Genomic DNA, 20,355 nt, shown 5'->3' on the forward strand with positions numbered 1-20,355 from the left:
TTAGGGTACCTAGGTGCTTGTACCGAGCGCAGGGTACCCAGGCACCACGTGCGGCTGCTCCTCGCCTTCACGACCACCCTTCCAGGGCTGACACTGACACGGTCTCCCTCCACAGAGGACAGAACCAAACCAAGCTGATAGAGGCCCAGGATCCAGTGTGCTCTGCGGGCAGCTGTGCCGCTGTGTGACCTGGGTAGACTGAGTCCCGCATGGCAAGTGAGGCTTCCCCAGAGAGACCCCGGCTCTGGCATGCCCACCCCACCCTGCTGGCCATGATTTCAGGCCCGTGGCCCCGGAGCCTTGGACTTTTCCACTCCTCCCCAGTCATTCCCTACTCGTGGCCAGCTCCCTGGGGAACTGCCAGGCCTGCCCCGCCCCCTCCCAGGCTGTGCTCCTGGCGGCTCTGCCACCCTGGGCTCTGGTCCGGGGGTGGTCCCTGGCGTCAAGAGAAGCTGACAGAGACTAGGATTAATGAGGTTGAGACCCAGGGCATTCGGGAGACCCCCGGATTCCATTTCACAGCCCACTGTGCTCCAAGCGGGGTGGGCCGGGCTTTCTGGAAAGGGGTGGGTTGAGGTTTTAATCACTTTATCAATGTTTGTTTGTGTCACTCAGCCCCCGAGATGCTTTCCCCCCATCTGTCCCCACCATCTGCTTTCATCAGGATTTTCCAAGCCGTTGGGGACCCAAGGGACATGGGATGGGCTTGAGAAGGACCAGACCTGCCCACTTCACTGATAGACCTCCAGAGTGGGGTTGCAGCTCCCAACTCACACAGAGCTGGGTTCAAATGTATACTATTGGGATGTACCTCAAGGAGGAGACCCCAACTCCCTGAGCCTCAGTCTCCACCTCTGTAAAATGGCAGCAATATTAGAGATCGTCAGGACCGAAGGTCGTGAGATGCGGTGGTCGAGGTAGGGCGCTCTGCACACAGTAGGTATGAAGGAGGTAAGTGATGTCCTGGCAGTGTGGAAGAACAGGATAGCCATCTCGGTTTCTGAGGCCCCCATCTCACTTCTCTGCTCTGGAGACGTGCTCCTTCTTCCATGGACCGCCTGCTGCTGTGTCCTGTCTCTCCTGGCCCCACTTTCACGCCAGGCTGTGGCCCTTTCCCTCTTGGACACCTCTTTCTGAGTGAGAGGGTGGGGCCTCAGTGGCTAGAGTCTGAGCGTGCGCACAGCAAGCCTTCAAATACGGCAAACCCAAGGCCCTGGGGACACTGGTGCCTCAGCTGACATTGGCATGTCACCTGCCCAAACTGGGCCAGCAAGGGGAAGTTTTACCTCAGGAGCTGCCGGAGGGATCCAGGCTTCCCAAGCAGCAATCCCTCTGCTGCCTTTCCTTTCTTTCTTTCTCTTTCTGAGACAGGGTTTCTCTGTGTAACAATCCTGGCTGTCCTGGAACTCACTTTGTAGACCAGGCAGGCCTCGAACTCACAGAGATCCTCCTGCCTGTACCTCTTGAGTGCCAGGATTAAAGGCGTGCGCTGTCACCACCCAGCTATCGGCTGCCTGTTCTGAACTATTCTGCAGGGCACTTGTCTTGGACCCAGGGTCTTATAGAGTGTGGGGAACCCCTAGGCCTCCTCTTTGGCTCAGGAGCCTGTCCAGTGCCTCGATGGCTGTTGGAAGGTAGATTGGCTGATATGCGCAGCCAACAGCATCCAGGAGGGCTCAGGCTCCATTGTGAGACACACTCTCACAGTGACATACAGAAATGGGCAGAGAAAGCAGGTGCCCTGGACGAGAAGACTCAGTCCCACCCTTGGAAGCACACTGCTGTGGAGGCAGGGTACAGACAAGGGTGCTGAGGGAAGGTTCCAGAATCATTCTCCCCAAAAAGAAAAGCATGGGAGCCCACTGAACCTGTGCCCATGATAAGTGTCAGTCTAGGGAAATAGGGGCACGCTGAGACCTTCCACCCAAGAATAGAGAAGAGAGACCAAGCCGTGCTGGGCGATCCCAGCTTCAGGCAGAGAGAGGGGAAAGGAGCGGTGGGGACACAGGGGATGCCTCTGGGCTTGGCTCCTTCCCATGCCCCAAGCATGGCTGTCCTGGGCCCACCCGGGAGAGAGGAGGGAGGCTGTCATTGGAGGGGTCCGGGGTGGGGGCTAAGCAGTTCTCCACTCTCTGCCAGCCCGCAGGTCTTCCTGAAGGAGGCAGCTGGGAACCACCCACGCTCGTCTGGCGTCTGTCAACGCCTCCACTGGGGGGTCCCAACACAGGAGCCAAGGCACACAGTGGAGCCGGTGTTCCCAAGGGCCCAGCTGTCCCTATCCATCAGGGTCTGGCTCTCCAGCTCTGTCAGTGTACACCCCCTCTTCTCCTCCAAGTACAAGAGGTGAAGGCTAGACCGACAGCCTGAGAGGCCTGGTCTAGGCACCCGGAGGGGAGCTTGGTTTGGCGTCATGGGTAACCAGAATGAACTACAGGCAGAGAGAACACCCTGGGAAGAGCTGTCCAGGAAGTGAGAAATGCTGTCAGCTCCACCTTCTACGGAGGTTCAGAAACCAGCTTCACTCGGCCACTCTTTTCTTGACATAACGCTCCGGCTCCAGCGAGTTGTTGCATGGACACCAAACCGGCTCTGTTCAATACCACAGAGACTCCTGGTCTAACCTGGAATGCAGTCTGAAGTGCCCATTGCTCTCCATCTGCCACTGTCCCAAGCTTCCTTCAAATGGCTTGTCTAGCACAGTGTGTACGTTCTACCGTTGTTTCTTCTGCGTGATTGCAACCCGACTGTCTGGAACAGCGTGGCATGCAGAAGCAATGCTTGACAAATATTTTTGAAACGGATGAATGAGAGCTCCTGAACTGAAATCACTGACGAGCTGTTAGACACTGGAACAGGCATTTAACCCTTCTAACTCGCAGTTTCCTTATCTACAGTGTAGAACACAGGAATGTCCACATCCTAAAGATGGAGAAAGGACAGAAGTTAAGCTGTAGGGATTGTTCCCAGGGCTGGAGGAGGGAGGGTGAGGCCCCCTATACAGGCAGGAGGAGCAGTGACCGGGTCGGGGTCTCTAGAGAGCAATTGTTCTGAATGCAGACCAGAGGCCTACCCACCTCAAAAACACCCCCCCCACACACACACACAGGTGAAGACTGTTTCTGCATTCTCAGGTCTCAGGCCTGCACCCGCAAAGGCTGGGGGAGGAGAGGATGCCTTGCAAGGAGGGGTACTGGGAAGAACCAGGTACATCGATGGTAGGAGGTGGGATTAATTCTTAGAGGGGGTGAGGGATGACATCCGGAGTAGTAGGCTGGAGAGGGGGGCGTGCTCTCTGAGGCGGAGGTAGGCAGGGGGCGTGTCTGGCCCCTGGAAGACCTCGAGACTGTGGAACGGGCTCTCCTGCCCCCAGCTCATCTGGCTCCGGAGTTGAGGCGCGGGGGCAGCGAGGGTGCCTATCGGATCTCGCCCTCGGAGCGACAGGCGGCCCCGCGCCCAGGTAGGGGTTGGGAGGAAGCCGGTGGCGCTGCCTCTGATTGTTCCCGGCTTAGGAGAGCGGTCCCTGGACATCCGCCTCTTTCCTTGGTCTCCCCGAGTCGATTTGCAGAACTGGGGGTCCCGATCTTCTTCCCACGGCGGGGTGCTCTCGAGAGAGAGGGGGCCCGGGGCAGTGAGGTCGTCTCGTTCCCTCTCCCGGGCGGGGGCGGAGCTTAGCTGCCGGTGGAGACCCCCCCCAGGGGAGGGGCTCCGGGCCAACGCTGCGGGGCGTCTCCCTCGCAGTCCCGCCCGCCCCTCCGGCCGCCTCTGCCGCCGCGCGCCGCAGCAGCGCCGCCTTCCCTGCGCAGTCGGTGTCTCAGCGTCGCTGGTGAGTGGGGGCAGCTCCGGCCGGGGCCGGGGATGCGGGGAGGGCAGCCCCGGAGCCAGGAACCCACGTCCAGGACTCCCCAGCCCGCTCCTCCCGGTCCCTCGTGGGATTCCTCCCACCCGTGGTGGCGCCAGCCCGGGTCTGCCCCGGGGAGGAAAATCGCGTGGCGCTCTCCAGGGTCCTGACCGCCGAGTGGCCGGTTCCCCGGAGTCGCGCGCCGTCTGTCCCGGGCGCCCCCTCCAGGAGGGACCTCGCACCGAGTGCGGGAAGGATGTAGGCGGGGGGCTCAGGGCCGGAGCCGGGGAGGCTTGGAGGGGATACCAGGGCGGGTTTCTCGGATCGAGCTGTGAGGTTCCTCCTATTTTGGGAAGCGGGGGTCTTTGCGGAGAAAAGAGACCCTCCTTCCAGCTGGCAGAGGCAGCGCCGTGGGTGTCCGGGAGGAAGGGGCACCTGGAGGAGCGCTCCTGCCCAGCGCATCGCTCTGCCCCCGCCCCGCTGACCCAGTTCCTTGGACCTTGAGGAGGGGAGTAAGAGACACGCTCCCCTGCTCAACCCTGTGCATTTCCTCAGTCCCTTCCCACACACTTGTTCTGTGGCTCCTCATCCTGGGGCAGACGAGGCTGATCTAAAGGGGAGGGGGGGCACCAACTTACAGGAACATGCATGACACACTGCTGAGGACAGACACAGGTCCCCTTACGATCCCGGGTACACTCTTCTTTTTGTGACAGGTGCATAACCTCTCAGCACGCATATAGAATTCGCATGCAGACATGCATAGAAACGCACAGGGAGACAGACGCGGTGCAGAAGCCAGGACCCACATCATGTATGAGCACACGCATTCCACATGCACCCACACACATGTGCACAGAGCTTCATGTACCTTCATGCACAAGGAAGCCTCTTCATCCTGTCTTACTCGTATCTCCAGCCTCAGGAGTCTCTTGTACATGCCCCTACATCTGTGCCTAGGACTGCCTGGCTACTCCCCTCCACTGCTTGTCCTTAGCCTCTCACTTTAATCCCTGCCCTGAGGAGACCTTTCGAACCAGATAAAAGGTGAGTGTTGAGGGAGGTTTGGGTGGACTGGGTAGGGCTTCCCAAGGAAAAGATCCCTCAGCAGGTCTGGAAGGGTTGCAGCTCCGTCTCCCGGGACCTGGCAGCACCTCGAGTACAGAGAGACAAATGAGAAGGGTCCCTGAAGGTCCCACGTGCAGCTGGCCATGTGAGAAGTGTCAGCATTCGAGTTGGCGTGTGATGGCATGTGTGAGCCATGTGGGGTCGTGGGCTGGTGTGTCTTGATGCACAGTGTACAGGAGTTGCGTGTGGTGCCATGTGTCAGTGCGTGTGAGTTGTGGGGCAGCGGGATTGTTGTGTGTGGTGGCATGGTGACCCATGTGTGGTGTAGGATGGTTGGTGAGAGGCATAGACCCTAACGGCTGCCTTTAGTGACTGTATGGCATTACGTGTGCTGGGGACATGCACTTGCATATCATGCCTGACTCTTGTGGAGTCCGGGTACGTGTAAATCATCTTTGCTCATGTAACGTGTCTACTCAGTCATGGTTCCGCGTGCTCACAGGGATTCACTAATTTATTCCCTCAATAACCCTGTGAAGTAAGTACTATTATTAAACCCACTTTGCAGTTGAGACAGAGAGTTTAAGGAAATTGTCCGGGGCGCATAGCTGGTAAGAGAGGGAGAGCTGGGATTTGAACTCAGGTTAATGCCTCTTGTGAGTACAGGAAGAGAACCTGACAGTGTCTGTGCTGCAGGAGCCTTGCGGGGTCAGCAGGTATCTGGGAAACCACGAGAGGGCAGCAGGTACAGAGGAAGGCTCAGAAGCTTGTGCACCCTTCTAGGAAACCTTGGGGGTCAGCTCTACCCTCTAGTGGCCTTGAGACCTGTAGCAGATCATCTCGCTTTCCTGAGCCTCCTGTCTCGTGGAGGATGGAGCTAATCCTCTGTTGTCTCCTTGGGAGGGGCGAACAGTGCCAGAGGGCGTCAGCCAGTGTGAACTGGCCCTTTCCTCTTCCTCCAGGTCTGCGCTCCAGACAAGCAGGCGGCAGAGCAGGGTGCTGGCTGTGTGATCTGGGGCGCGCCTCTCTCTCCCTGGGTCAAACGAGTTTGGGGTGTCTTGTATCTAAGGGCCCTTCTGGAGTGGTGTCACGTGGCCAGAAGGACAAACCCATTGCTCTCTGTCCCAGGTGGGACTTGGCTCGTCTGCCATGGGCAAGCAGAACAGCAAACTGAGGCCGGAGATGCTACAGGATCTGCGGGAGAACACGGAGTTCTCGGAGCTAGAGCTGCAGGAGTGGTACAAGGGCTTCCTCAAGGACTGCCCCACTGGCATCCTCAACGTGGATGAGTTCAAGAAGATCTACGCCAACTTCTTCCCCTACGGCGACGCCTCCAAGTTCGCCGAGCATGTCTTCCGCACTTTTGACACCAACAGCGATGGCACCATCGACTTCCGGGAGTTCATCATCGCTCTGAGCGTGACCTCGCGTGGCCGCCTGGAGCAGAAGCTCATGTGGGCCTTCAGCATGTACGACCTGGACGGCAATGGCTACATCAGCAGAGAGGAAATGCTGGAGATCGTGCAGGTGGGCTGCCACTGCCAACTGCCACTGGCTTCTCAGTCATGGGCTCAGAACACCCCCTTTTTTTTTTTAAAGATTTATTTATTTATCACATATACAGTGTTCTGCCTACATGCTAGAAGAGGGTACCAGATTGAATTGTAGATGGTTGTGAGCCACCATGTGGTTGCTGGGAATTGAACTCAGGACCTCTGGAAGAGCAGTCAGTGCTCTTAACCTCTGAGCCATCTCTCCAGCCCAGAACACCCTTTTTAACCTCTTGACACACCTGGTCTACAAGTAGTGGTAGGGGCTTTTCTTCCCATCCCATTCACAAATCCTTTAGACAATTTTCCATTTAAAGGAAAGCTGAGGGGCTTGAGAGATGGCGTTTCCCAGGATTGCTTTATCTCTGCCTGTGTGCCATGCTTTTGGTTGTTCTCAGCATTGACCCTTTACCCCTCAGGTAAAGGATGTGTTTCCTAAGAATAATAAGGTATTCTCTTACATAACCACAGCATGATTATCCAAGTCAAGACATTTAACACAGAAACAGCTGTTCTAACATGCAGATCCTATGCCATTGTCCACTCTCTGCAGAGTGTTCTCAGTAGCATTTTTTTTTCTTGGTCCTGTGGGACCCTGCATTGAATTTTGTTGTCCTATTTTGTTAGTCATATTTATTTAGAAACAGAATCTCACTATGTAGCTCTGGCTGGCCTGGAGCTCGCTTTATGGCCCAGGATGGTCTCCAACTCACAGAGATCTGCCTGCCTTTGCATCCCGAGTGTTGGGACTAAAGGTGTGCCACTATGACCATCTTCGCTATTCTGGAATAGCGAATAACTATTTTGTAATAGTTCCCATCTTGCTTTGTCTTTCCCATCTTGCTGTTTCTGCCTTAGACAAATTATATTTGGTTTGATCCGGTTGGCAACAAGTCTCTCTATGTAGCTCAGACTGACTTTGAACTCATGGTCCTTCTGCCTTAGACCCTGAGCCGTAGGGTTTAGGTATGTGACTCTATGCCCAGCTATGCTCCATGACCAGCTATGCCCATTCATTCATTCATTCATTCATTCATTCATCTGTTTGCAGTGCTCAGATCAAACTTGTGCTTGTCAGGGAGTGCTCTCCCTCTGAGCCTCATCCCCAGTCCCCAGCAAAAAAAGTGCTGTTTTGCTGGAAGAAGCGCACTTGCTGGGAACCTCACAGCCTGTGAGTGGGCCACCTGGATTTAATGTTCACATGCCATCTGGGCCCCCAGACGTCTCCTGACTAATTGAAGGAGGCACCACCCGAGCCAGTACCGCATGAGGCACTCAGCCCCCTGTGCTGAGGGCACCCTTTGGGCAGCCCCACAAGTCTCAGGCAGGTGGAGTGACTTTCTTGACGTGTGGGAGCGGACTGAGTTTGGCCACCACTCCGAGATGCCTTTTGTGAAGGCTCTGAGCTTCTGTGCGGAGTTGAGGCTTCCAGTCCTGGGCTGGCTTTAGCTCTTAGGTTGCTCATCTGTAAAACTGGAGCAGCGACAGTGATGCTGATTGCGTGAGGCGATTTAGAGACCTGTCATGCATGTCTTTTCTTAGTACAAATTTAAATATGAAACACACTAGACTTATTTTGAAAAAGACAATTACTGCCACTCAGCATTGAGGGTGCCCGGTGCTATGATTCTGTTTTATTCACCCTGATCCTTGCCGACTTTAAACATTTGCTTTTAGACAGGGTCTCTGTGTGTGTAGCCCTGGCTGGCCTCCAGACATTTTTTTTCTTTTTTTTTTGGTTTTTCGAGACAGGGTTTCTCTGTATTGTTTTGGAGGCTGTCCTGAAACTCACTTTGTAGACCAGGCTGGCCTCGAACTCACAGAGATCCGCCTGCCTCTGCCTCCCGAGTGCTGGGATTAAAGGCGTGCGCCACCAACGCCCGGCCCAGACATTTTTAAATTATATTTATTTAAACATTTTTATTATATTTACTTATTTAAGTGTGGGGTGGCATGCTCATGCTGTAGTACACATGGGGAGGTCAGAGGAAAACTTTTGAGAATCCATTCTCTCCTTCTGTCATGCAGATCACAGGAATCGAACTAAGGATGTCAGGTTTGGCAGCAAGCACCTTTATCCATTGAGCCATATCAGAAAGCCACATACCTGCTGGCTCTTGTCCACTACTCCTCTGAGCCTTGCCAGCAGTGTGTGATGATGTATGTGGGGGTGTCAAGCCCCTACTTCCAGAAGCTCTCACAGAGATCAAGGGGGATGGTAGCTCCATCTAGGGCTTTGTAGGTACTCAGATGACTGTCAGTCATTTTTTCTCCATACGTCATCTGCACTGGCTGAAATGGTCTTGTAAGCGTCCCCAAGACATGCCTTGAGACATGCTGCCACACAGCTTTGCATGAGGCCCCTTCCTGCATCTCTGCTTCCTTTCCTTCCAGCCCCTCTGCTTCACGGACTGATATCTGCTCCGACTTAGCTGACCCACTGGCTCCTCTCTTGCTGGGGATGTGGAGCTCAGCATCTAGTTTGAGTGGAATGGCTGTCTTGAGAAGTGATATGTTCTCTATGCCAGTAGCTTGCTGCCTCAGCATTTGTCCCAGAAGGCCGAGAACCATGAACTCTTCTTTGGAGGCAGGATGATGGGGAACTCTGGGAGTGAGCCATCAGAAAACACAGGCAAGGGTCAAGATAGTGCTGGGGTCGGGCGGTGGTGGCGCACGCCTTTAATCCCAGCACTCGGGAGGCAGAGGCAGGCGGATCTCTGTGAGTTCGAGGCCAGCCTGGTCTATAGAGCGAGTTCCAGGACTGCCTCCAAAGCAACACAGAGAAACCCTGTCTCGAAAAAGCAAAAAAAAAAAAAAAAAAAAAAAGATAGTGCTGGGATCATTTGGGATCTGCTGGATACCCACACATTCAGAGAGATACTCATGTTTTCCCACTTGTACACTGGTAAATCTCAGCCCTGCTGAAGCCACCAGGCGCAGTGCAGTGGTTAAGCTCGCCCGTTCCGTAAGGCCCCTCATACTCGCTTTTCACCAGCTTCCGCCCTCTAGACCCCGACTTCCACTATGACAGTCCAGAGGCTCCAGACAGCTGCTGCAGACAGAGCTCTGTGAACCCCAGGGTCTGATTAATGACAAGTAGGCTCCAGTGAAACTCTGAGCGAGCAATCCAGACTTAATCTAATTAATCTAATCTAATTAATTACTTAGAAGGATTGTCACAAGGAGAATGGCCATTCTCTAAGTCTCCCATTCCAGTCCTACAGTGGGAGGAAAGAGGCAGTGTGCTTCTTGGGACTCCCAGTCTGATAGGAAAAAGTAAGGCACCGGCCACACTAATGAGGTCAGTGACAGGTAAATAAAATAACATCCAGGAGTTCTGGGGACTAAAAAACCAGAGGACACAGTGGATGGATAATGACAATATAAACTGCTGTTTAGCAGTCACTTACTCCAGTCAACCACGGTTCTGTTTTTCTATCCCATTTAACCCTCTAGAGCAGTGGTTCTCAACCTGTGGGGTGCGACCCTTGGGGGGTGGTGTCTGAGTGAGCCTTTCATGGGAGTCACCTACGGCCACCAGAAAACACAGGCATTTACATTACAATTCATAACAGTAGCAAAATTACAGTTTTGAGGGGAAGCAACAAAAATAATTTTATGGTTGCGGGTCACCACAACCTGAGGAACTGTATTAAAGGTCACAGCATCAGGAAGGTTGAGAACCACTGATCTAGACAATCCTGATGAGACAGACACAGTGTTCAGTTTACAGATGGAGACCGAGGTTCAGAGAGGCTAACTTATTACCCAAGGGTACACAGCAAGTGCAGAATGGGCCAGGATGTCACTCCAGAGCTCCTGCTGCCTACCACTCCAAACTGCCCAAGCATCTGTCTAGCAGCTAAGAGGGAGCAAGCCCTGATCTAGAGCCTTCCATCAATTCCCTTTGTTTCTTATCCAGAAAAGGGGAGATTTGATACCTACTTTTCTGAGCTAATGTACAGGTATATGTCAGGTGCTGTGGTGTATCCATTTGGTCCCAGCACTCGGGAGGCAGAGATAGGGAGCCCCTGAGTTTGACGTCAGCCTGGTCTACAGAGTGAGTTCCAGGACAGCCAGTACTATGCAGAGAAACCCTGCCTCAAAAACAAAACCAAGAGGAAAGAGAGAGAAAGGCAGAACAAAAGTCCTGCACATAGGACCTGGCACAGAGTGCTTGCATGAGAAAGGCAGTTACGGTATTCCAGGCAGAGTCTAAATGCCAGGGCGTCTGAAAAGCCCAGGAGTGTTCAGTTGTGACAGAGCTACCCCTCCAGCGAGGCCTGGTGGTGGCGAGGCCAGCATTGGACAGCTTGGGAAGTATCTTGAATGCCAAAAACAAATGGTTTGGACTTGGTACAGAGGGCGGTGGGAGGCGGCAATGGCCTTTAAGCAGGGAGTTCCCTGCCGGTGCCAAGGCACTGTACTGGGATTTGGGAATCTCTGAGGTAGCTGGAGTCACTGTTCTTATCTGAATGGTGGGAAGTAGGCACAATCATCTAGGGAATTAATTATGTCCTGAGAGGTGTCCTCAAGGAAGAGCCCAGGAGGCTCTGTGCAGTCGATGTGCCCCGACCCCGGGGGATCACAGATGCTCTTGCTAGGGGAGCATTCTAACCCCAGCCCCGAGGAATCATGGGAGCCAGCATCCTTAAGTAAGCGGTGCACCGTGTGGGCCTAGAGCGAGGTCTGCGTGTGCTGGAAGCCAGGGGACAACCTGCTGGTTTGGGGCCATGGTAGTGGAGATTTGTGTTTGGGAAGAGCGTGCAGAGGCAGTGTGTGGGACAAGTCTGAAGGAACGAGGCTAGTAAAGAGTAGTGCAGAGACGAAGCTGGACGTGAAGGGGGTGGGGAAGGTTATAGCATGGGGAAGAAAGGAAGTTTCCTGGGGCAGGTGTCACTGAAAAAAGCTGGAAGTTTGAGGTGACTAGTCTGGTCTTTGAGCTCCAGGGAGCATCAACATAGCCCATCCCACAGTGCTCTGTACATTTAGCTCAGAAACTCTCCTTCGTGTTGCCTCCTGGAGCACCTACACGTGGCAGCTGCCGCCCTCAGCCTAACAGAGCTCAGGCTGTCCCTGGCCCGGTGGCAGGTGCTCATTTGCAATCGTTTGCATAATATTCCCGCCCCTTCTGGGTCCCAGCTTGCATTGACGTTCTGCGCCCCCTACCGGCCACAGGCCGCAGCACCGCCCAGTGCCCTCTCCCTCAGCTTAGCGCCCCCTATCGGTCACTGAGCGAGAGCGCTAACTCAACCCTTATCCCCAGACGTACACCCTGGCATTCTAGGGACTTTGCTATCTGCGCTTCGATGCCCTCCAACATCACATGACTCTGTGCACCTCAAATTCTTGGCGTTCGCCTGGAGCTTGCAAGTTTCAGTGCCTTTGTTCATCATCTGTATCAGCAATTCCCGTCTGGCCCTCCAAGGGACCTACCTGCCCCAGGGCACTCTTCAGTCACCCCGCTGCTAGAAAGTCTTTTCCAGACTTTCCTTCCCTCCTCCATGGCCCGAGGAGCATGATCTTGAGATGTTTATGGAGACAGGGATGGGGATGGAGGCTTAAGGTGGCTCTTCTCACTCCCTGATGCCCTCTCCCCTCCTGACCCTCCCATCCCCCCTAGGCCATTTACAAGATGGTTTCGTCCGTGATGAAGATGCCTGAGGACGAATCGACCCCGGAAAAGAGGACTGAGAAAATCTTCCGCCAAATGGACACAAACAATGACGGTGAGTGTCCAGGGTAGGGGTGGGCAACCTCCCTCCCTTCCTCTCCCGCACCACCTGCCTGCCTTTGTGGCTACCTTCTCCTCACCAATGGTCCTCCCTTCGCCCCTCAGGCAAGCTGTCACTGGAGGAGTTCATCCGTGGGGCCAAAAGCGACCCGTCGATCGTGCGACTGCTGCAGTGCGACCCCAGCAGCGCCTCCCAGTTCTGAGCTGGGGAGGAACCAGCTTGCAGCCTCCCTGCCTTCACCGGCCCTCCGCTTCCTCTCCCTCTCCTCCCAGGCTGGGGGCCAGACTGGGGACCCCTTTCTGGGGTCTGCACTGTGGGGGGCCTCTGGAGAAGCGAACCGGCAAGGAAAGGGCTAAGCGAGACAGCCGTTAGCATCCACGGCCCTAGAGACAGAATCTCCCTTAGTGGACTGAGATGACCCTCTGGTTGGTCTGTCCCTGTTCTGTATTCTTTATTCAGACAGCTGGGCCACCTTCCACCCACAGCCCCGAGACCCTTCCACAAAGCGGGGGGTGGGGGAAGTTCCCCTTGGGTGGCCCTCAGCTTGGAGGGAGGTGGGGGAGACAGAGGGTTGATTCTTGGGCCGTGGGGCTTTGAGGAAGTTCCCGAACTACTTCCCAGCAGAAGACTACTTTCTGTTCCTGAGTTTGCTGGCTGGAGGCCATGGTAAAACAGATCTCCCAGGATTCCAGCTGGGGGTCCCCAAACCCAGCCTGCCTCTTAGCATTTGGATGACCACAGATTTAACTCCTCTGTATTCTGTATTTCACCCTCCTTCATCCACTCACAAGCACACACACACAGACACACACACACACACACACACACACACACACGCATGCACGCACGCACGCACACATGCACGCACGCAGAGTCCCTCCACAGCATTCTGTGTGGGAAAGAAGTGCAGGCCCCTGGCAAAGCCCTCATCTCCCTCTGCATGCAGCACATGGAGCTTCTCTGTTCTTTTTATTATCTTCAAAATAAAGTCTTGTTTCAGTGCAGAGTGCTGGGTGGCCAGGGAGGGCCTTCAAAGCCATCTCCCAGGTCCCCAGGGGTCCATTGAGCCCTCTTGGGCCTGCTCTGGGGATCCTGGATCCATCTAGGCTTCCATGGCTCCATGGTCAGTGTGGGCTTGGTCACATGTCCAGGCTTGGTCACATGCCTCAGTAGCCATGGCCCCATTGAGGTGTCAGATGGTCAGCTGCACAGAGCTGGCGCAGCTCAGCAGGTCATGGCCATCCAGGGGCTCTGGGCTCATTTGCATCTGCAGACACAGAAACCTGCCTGTTTCACTGGGTCTGGGCTGGGCTCTCCATCTCCGGGACATCCTCAAACTGGAGGCAGGGAGGACTAGGGGCTTCTGGGGTATGGGAGAGGACATCGCTATCACTCAATCAAGACAGACAAGGCCCCTGAGTGTCTCCTGTTTAAGCATCCAAAATTCGGGCTTCCCCTCAAGACTGGGAGAGCCAGACACAGCCGTGTGGCTTAGCTGGCAGATCTGGCTTCTCTGGACTTTGGAGCCCTTCGGCGGTGGTAAGCAAACTTTTACCCCAGTTATCTGAGGCCCTGTTCAGAGGTGGGTGGGGCTGGCCAGCCAGGGATCCCAACCGGGACTTCCCAGGACTATGGAGGGGACTCACCGTGTGGGGGCAGCTTTTCCCCCACCAGGGCTTCAGTTCCAGCAATCGGTGTACGAGCTGGGCACAGCGCACGGCAGACACGCTCTCCGCCACGCAGAACACGAGAGAGACGGCCCAGAGGCACAGGCTAGAGCTCTGCAGGGCGTAGCGGCACAAGCGCCCACTTAGGGATGCGGTGCAGGTAGATCCCAAGAGCCCTGCCCAGCCCCTGTCAAGGCTGAGGCACTCACGTAAATTCGAGTGGGGTCAAATGGACAGTCAGGTGCCAGTGTCGGGAGTTCAGGGCTCTCAAAAGTACAGGCTGCCAGTAGTGCCCGGCCCTGGGTGGCAAAAGTCACTGCGATGGAGGCCAGGAGTCCAAGGGCGCAGGTCAGAGAAAGCAGCGCACAGGCCACGCTCAAGCTAAGCACGGCCCAGCGCTAGGTACGGAGAGCACTGGTCAGTGGATGCCATGCTTGGTTGGCCCCAAGGGGGCTGCTGACCCTGCCCACAGTCCCATCCAAGGAAGTGCCACATACCAAGGGGGTGCTGCGGAGGTAGCGCGACAGGACAACAGCTGCAATTCCTGCAGTGGTGACCTGTGGAGGGAGTGTGGGTCAGCTGCAAGGGTGGAGGAGCGCTCCCGGGTCAGATAAAGACCCCGCCCGGGTCAGAAAAAGATCCCGCCAACGTCTTCCTTATTCCGCAATCCCCACTCCCTCCCGGGGCTCGGCTTCACTCTCATTAACTCTGACTTCGCAGGGGCTTTGCCTCCTGATCATGGCTCACTGCCTACAACCTTCCAGAGCTCCACACTGCCTAGAGCTGTGAGTCTCCAACAGGGTCCTCTGCATCCTGTTTGTAAACACATGTCAGGGGCTTAGGGTATGGGATACACGTGACATGGAAAAGACTTTGGAAGAAATGCATTCCACTGACAAGGAACGAGAACCAGAATGATCCTAACCAGGAATCAGGCATAGTGACATGCCTACGATCCCAGCACCCAGGCAGGTGGACTGTTGCAAGTCTAAAGTCAGCCTGCCTTACATTTTTTGTGTCCCGGGTCAGCCAGGACCATGTGGTGAAGTGTAGTGAGTTGCTCAGCAGCCATATGAGGAAGGCACGGGGAAGGTGGCCAGTCCTGGGGTCACCGTCTTAGAGAAGCCCCATCTTAGACAGACAGGGCACATTATGAACAGAACTCATAATCTCTAAGAGAGGGGCCGAAGACAGAGTTCGGGAACAGAATGCTTGCCTAGCATGTGTGAAGTCCAGGTTCAATCCCTGAGTACCACAAAAGACAAAGAAAGCCCTAGAAGTATCTGATGTTATCCCAGGCTCTTAATGATCTGTTCCTGGCCCTCTCTCGTCTACCCTGGGCCACCATCTTCCCTCATCACCTGGATAAGGGCACCCAATCATAGCTGTTACCCACAGAGCAACCTCTCCAGGAACACACTTACTGCTCCTGCATCCTAATGCCCCTCGGCCCCAGAGACAGGACCTCCCATGCACTGGTTTTTTTTTTTTTTTTTTTTTTTTTTTTTTTGGTTTTTCGAGACAGGGTTTCTCTGTATTGTTTTGGAGACTGTCCTGGAACTAGCTCTGTAGACCAGGCTGGCCTCGAACTCACAGAGATCCGCCTGCCTCTGCCTCCCAAGTGCTGGGATTAAAGGCGTGCACCACCACCGCCCGGCTCCTCCCATGCACTGTTGAGCCCAGTGGCTGCCCTCCCCCCAGATCACTAGCTCCATTTAGCCTATCTACCATCTAAGGTTCACTCTCTGTAATGGATGTGTATCGTGGTAGTGTTAATTCACTGTGCAGCCATAACAAAGTGCCTCAACTTTGCTGGGCTCAGTCCCTGTCTGCAGGATGAGCTCACAGGAAGTGGGGCGAAGCATGGGCAGCTAAGAGTGGTGAGGATTTGCTGGGGAAAAGGAAAGCAAGGTTGAAGAGGTCCAGCCCAGAGCCTCCTGACCGTGGGCAGGCCACCTTCTGTGTCTTCCTCATCTGGCTGCTGAGCAATAGATACTGATTGGGACATAGTACAATACCCTTCCGGTTGTTGGAGTGTCTACAGGTCAGAGCCTGGCTTACCACACCTGGAGGCAGCAGGTCTCTGAAGTTGAGCAGATTATGCCCAAGTCTGCAGCTGCCTTAGCTGACATTCAGAGAAGAGTTTTATAAACCTAAGTATACTAGGTTATTTCATTTAGTTGTTCATCAAACGGCCAGGTGTCACATGGCTGCTGCTTATCAGGTAGTTCGTGTAGGCCCCTTCTATCGCGGAACTCCTGTCTAATTCCATTCTGGCACTGACACCTGCCACAGTCTGAACACGGAATGCCACCCTGGCATGCTTTTCTGCCTGCTAGCCCCAGCATGCCACATACCTGAGTTGATAATTACAGTCCATTGGGAACACCCACTCCTCCATTAATCCCCAGTCCAGAGATCTCCACTTCCCTGAATCCCTTTTGAACCCTCCCTTGCTAGGCTGGTGTTTATTCTTTCTGTACCACCACGCTGGGAATATTTGTCACAGCAGTTCACCCGAGCCGTGTGCCAGCCCTACGGGAAACACCTTCTGCGGATGACCTCCGATAACCACTAGGAACCTCTGCAGTCTGGGCACACTCTCACCACTTCCATTTTACAGATGACAAAATTGAGGCAGAGAGAGTTTGAATGCCTGCACAGCTGGTAGACGGCTACTAGGGTTAGTGCTTGGGACTGTCCCAGCCAAGCCATACCACAATGGCAGAGGTGACGGAGAGGATGTCCACCACACAGTACTGTAGAACCACGGCGTCACTGGTGGCAGCCACGAAGCGCAGCATGGTGCCGTGGAGCACGGCGCCAGCAATGAAGCTCACGTGACCCAGCACTACCAGCACCAGGCCCGTCTTCATCAGCACCTTCCGGAAGTCGCCCACATTCAGGCCACCTGTGGGGACACATGTCAGGGTCACAGCGAGGCTCTTCCTGCTCAGCAGAGGAGAAAACCCAGGCTTTGGGTCCTCTGAGCGCCTCTGTTTCTTCGTCTATAAGAGTTTCACAGTTGGAAAACACACAAGTGTCACACAAAGCTGTCCTTGCTAACTAGTTAATTATGACTAGTAGGGATCTATCATGATCTTCCCACTGAGCCATTCATTCATTCATTCATCCATTCATTCATTCATCCATACACAGGCGTTTCCTGAGGGCCTGCTTTAGCTGTGCACTAGGTACCTACAAGTCCAACAGGTAGTGTCCAGGCCTCGGGGAGCCCGCAGTATCCTAAACAGGAGTCATGCCCTGCTCAGCAGCCAGTCTAGGAGATGGGGACTGCACACACATGGCACTTAACACGCAGCTGCTAAACAAAACCTGTGGAGAGCTGTCAGTCTCCACTCCTCTCCAGGACAGCAGAGACCTTGTCTCTCAGTGTGGACAAGGCCCATGGGCAGATGGGAAGTCCCTGGGGACTCTTAGTGCAGGGGCTGCTAAGTGGAGGTTGGGGCTAGAAGGGAGGCTGGCAACAAATTCTCCCCTCTGAGTGGCCACGTGCCGAGTCCTACACATCTGAAGAGCAGGAAGCCCCCTTCTCCCCTGTGAGTGGCTTCTCTGCAACAACAAACATCCCCCGCTGCTGTTAACCCTGCCTCAAGGACATGGCCACTTAGACCTCATATATATGTATATGTATTTCTTCAGTAGTATAGCCACTGGTAAGTTCCCCATGTCCCAGTAAAAAGCCCGCTTGTACTCCTGTAAGCAAGTCCAATGAACCTCAGAAACATACACCCACACACACAGGCAATTTTGGGGAGAAAGGAGGAGCCTGTCTAGATAGCACAGAGGTAGCAGGCCCTCCTCCCCTCTGGACCCTGGGTTCTCCATGCATAAAGCCAGGAGGGGCTGGCCTGAGTGGTCCCTGGGCTCTCCCCTAGAGCTGGCGGGCTCTGGGGCTGGCATACAGCAGAGGACAGACCATGGCTGGGAGAGCGGAGGAATTGGCACGGCCTTGTGGAGACACACAGCCGGCCAGACAGGAAGAGGGACTGCAGCCTTGATCCAGGGACCCGAAGTCCCACCCCACCCTCCTATCCCATCCACCCACCCATCAGCCAGGAGCAACCCAGATACTCCTGGGCTTTAGCTGGGCTCAAAAACAGAAACATCTCTAGACCAAGGCTTTGGATAAACAGGAGGCCAGGGTTGTACCTCGGCACTGGTCAGAAAACCCTAGGGCAGTTGTAGGCTTTATTTCTCAGTTCCCATGCGGGGAGCATTGGGCAACGTGGTTGGCAATAGCGCTAAGCCTTCATTGTCAGGAGCCAACTTCATCCTGGTCAAGCAAGAGGTGGATGAGGATGTCCCCATTTTACCGAGGAGAAACAGGCTTTGTATGTGAAGAGTGGGAACTCCTTAGACCCCAAACAGCAGGGTTTGCCCAGGGAGTGGGGGAGGGGCGCACCAGTCCACTCCGTCGGTGATCGCGGTTGACTGGCCCTTCCCTGCAGTCTGGTCAGGTGAGAGGCGGATATGGAAATGGGACCTTTGGTAAGTCTAAGGACCCGAGGCCCTGAACCCCGGATCCCTATCTCTCCAACCTCCAGCATCCTTTCTCCCGTCTGCGGATTCTGGAGCCTGGTTTCACCCCTTAGAAAGGAAAACAGAGCCAAGAGGTGGAGGTGCCACCGGCCAGAGCTGGGCCTCGGTGGCACAAACCTGGAGTCCCAGCTACTTAGGAGGTTGAGGCTGGAGGACCCAGAGTTCAAAGCGAGAGCGAGCTGAGTACTGAGTACCTTCACTGCCTTGAAACTTTGGGGCTGGTGTTAGCTCCCTGGCAGAGCGCTTGCCCAGCCCCTTGTCACCCCACCGCCATCTTACTTATGGGAGAAACTGAGGCTCAGAGTGAAGTGACCTGCCTCAGGCTAGGATGTGAGGTAGGGAGGGATGGGGCAGGCGGCCTGGCTTCGGGTTGGGTCCCCCCAGGAATGGGCCTCCCTTGAGCCCCAGCTCACCCATGCGCAGACACATGTCGCTTTCAGTCGGTGGCCCCAGCCGGCGTCAGCGGTGTCTCGCTCCCATCCTGCTCACCCACGGCCTGCGTTGCTCTTCCCGCCCGAGCAGGCGCTCGGCGGCCTCCTTTCCCTGCACCCCTCGGGCCGCCCAGCCCGGCGCCCAGCGCGCGCTGCCGAGGCCGGTCTGACCGGCTGGGCGACCCCGGGACTGTGCGAATGAGTCACAGCCCCGCCCCTGCCGCGGAGCCAGGTGCCCGGCGCCAAGTCGCCCTCGTTCTCTCTGGCTCGCCCATTCCACCGATGGAAATCGAGGCTCCAAGGGGTCGCCATTGCCCGTGCTTGGGGGTGGTGATGTAAGTGTGTCCGCAGTGATCCCCGAGACCTGGAGGAGGGAGGTCACCTGGGCGAAAATTCCCTCAGGATGAAAGCTGGGAGTAAGCAGGGGCGGCCGTGGCTGCCGTGGGTGTTGAAAGCGCTGTCTGCAGGACCAGTGTCTGCTTTAATCTACCCCGTGAGTTCTGACCAATCACCTTTCCTACCTGGGGCTTCACTTCGCTGCAAAGAATGCCCTGGGTCTCAATCTGGTCTCCACGTTGAGCAAGTCGCTTTTCCTTTCTGTCTCGATGGTGGTGGTGGTAGTGGTGGTGGTGTGTGTGTGTGGAGATGTCCTTATTTTCTTCTTGAAAAACCAACTATAATAATTCTTGTCCCCTGATATAAGAAAACAAACAAACAAAACAAAAACGAAAGAAAAGAAAGGAAAAGAAAAAATTGCAGGGACCAATGAGATGGCCCAGCCAGTAAAGTCACTTGCCACTAGCCTGATGACCTGAGTTCCATCCGTAGGACCCAGGTGATGGAAGGAGGGAACTGGCCCCTGAAAGTTATCCTCTGATCTCCACTGGAGTGCCAAATGGCATTGACATACTATAACACAAGCAACATATGGGTAGACCAGGCTGGCCTTGAACTCACAGAGATCCTAGAATGTCTACTGTGGGGGCTGGAGAGTTGACTCAGTGGTTAAGAGCACTTAGTCTTGCAAAGGCCCCAGGCTTGACTCCCAGCACCCACATGAAGGCTCTCCACCTCCTCAGGCACAGGATGTGCATGTGGTATACAGATGTATATGCAGGCAGAACACTCATAAAATAATAAAAATAAATCTATAAAAAATTAAAAAATAGCCGGACGTTGGTGGCACACGCCTTTAATCCCAGCACTCGGGAGGCAGAGGCAGGCGGATCTCTGTGAGTTTGAGGCCAGCCTGGTCTACAGAGCGAGTTCCAGGACAGCCTCCAAAGCCACAGAGAAACCCTGTCTCGGAAAACCAAAAATAAATAAATAAATAAAAAATAAAAGAATGTTTATTGTGAACAAGTGTAGAAACGACAGGACACATAGTAGGAGCTTTGCTGATTTTATCTGTCATTGAGCCCCTGGCTTTGAGTTACATCAAGTGCCAGGATGGGCATGGCCCTTGCTGCATTCCTGCATCCCTACTGTGCACACAAGTCTTGT

General features: G+C 54.8%; 2 protein-coding genes across 5 annotated transcripts; one reads left to right on the forward strand and one right to left on the reverse strand.

Annotated features, from left to right (window-relative positions):
* The first annotated feature begins 3,353 nt into the window (after positions 1-3,353).
* Hpca (hippocalcin) lies at positions 3,354-13,195 on the forward strand. Of its 3 annotated transcripts, none has more exons than XM_013120265.3 (4): positions 3,354-3,457; positions 6,035-6,433; positions 12,080-12,185; positions 12,296-13,195. In XM_013120265.3, the coding sequence occupies exons 2-4, from the start codon at positions 6,056-6,058 to the stop codon at positions 12,391-12,393; spliced, it is 582 nt and encodes a 193-aa protein (XP_012975719.1). In that variant the 5' UTR covers positions 3,354-3,457; positions 6,035-6,055; the 3' UTR covers positions 12,394-13,195. The 3 variants fall into 3 exon arrangements, with proteins under 3 accessions (XP_012975719.1, XP_005079537.1, XP_012975718.1); XM_005079480.4 differs by lacking the exon at positions 3,354-3,457 and adding an exon at positions 3,691-3,823; XM_013120264.3 differs by lacking the exon at positions 3,354-3,457 and adding an exon at positions 4,755-4,885.
* On the reverse strand, positions 13,144-19,028 carry Tmem54 (transmembrane protein 54). Of its 2 annotated transcripts, none has more exons than XM_005079479.4 (6): positions 18,835-19,028; positions 16,576-16,769; positions 14,356-14,415; positions 14,068-14,256; positions 13,838-13,972; positions 13,144-13,458 (listed from the first exon to the last, which is right to left on the reverse strand). In XM_005079479.4, exons 1-6 carry the CDS (start codon positions 18,848-18,850, stop codon positions 13,384-13,386), a joined length of 669 nt encoding a protein of 222 aa, XP_005079536.1. In that variant the 5' UTR covers positions 18,851-19,028; the 3' UTR covers positions 13,144-13,383. The 2 variants fall into 2 exon arrangements, with proteins under 2 accessions (XP_005079536.1, XP_021088392.1); XM_021232733.2 differs by lacking the exon at positions 18,835-19,028 and adding an exon at positions 18,285-18,446.
* Positions 19,029-20,355: the final 1,327 nt, after the last annotated feature.

This window comes from Mesocricetus auratus, unplaced genomic scaffold, assembly GCF_017639785.1.
Source record: "Mesocricetus auratus isolate SY011 unplaced genomic scaffold, BCM_Maur_2.0 Super-Scaffold_100014, whole genome shotgun sequence".
Lineage (NCBI taxonomy): Eukaryota > Metazoa > Chordata > Mammalia > Rodentia > Cricetidae > Mesocricetus > Mesocricetus auratus.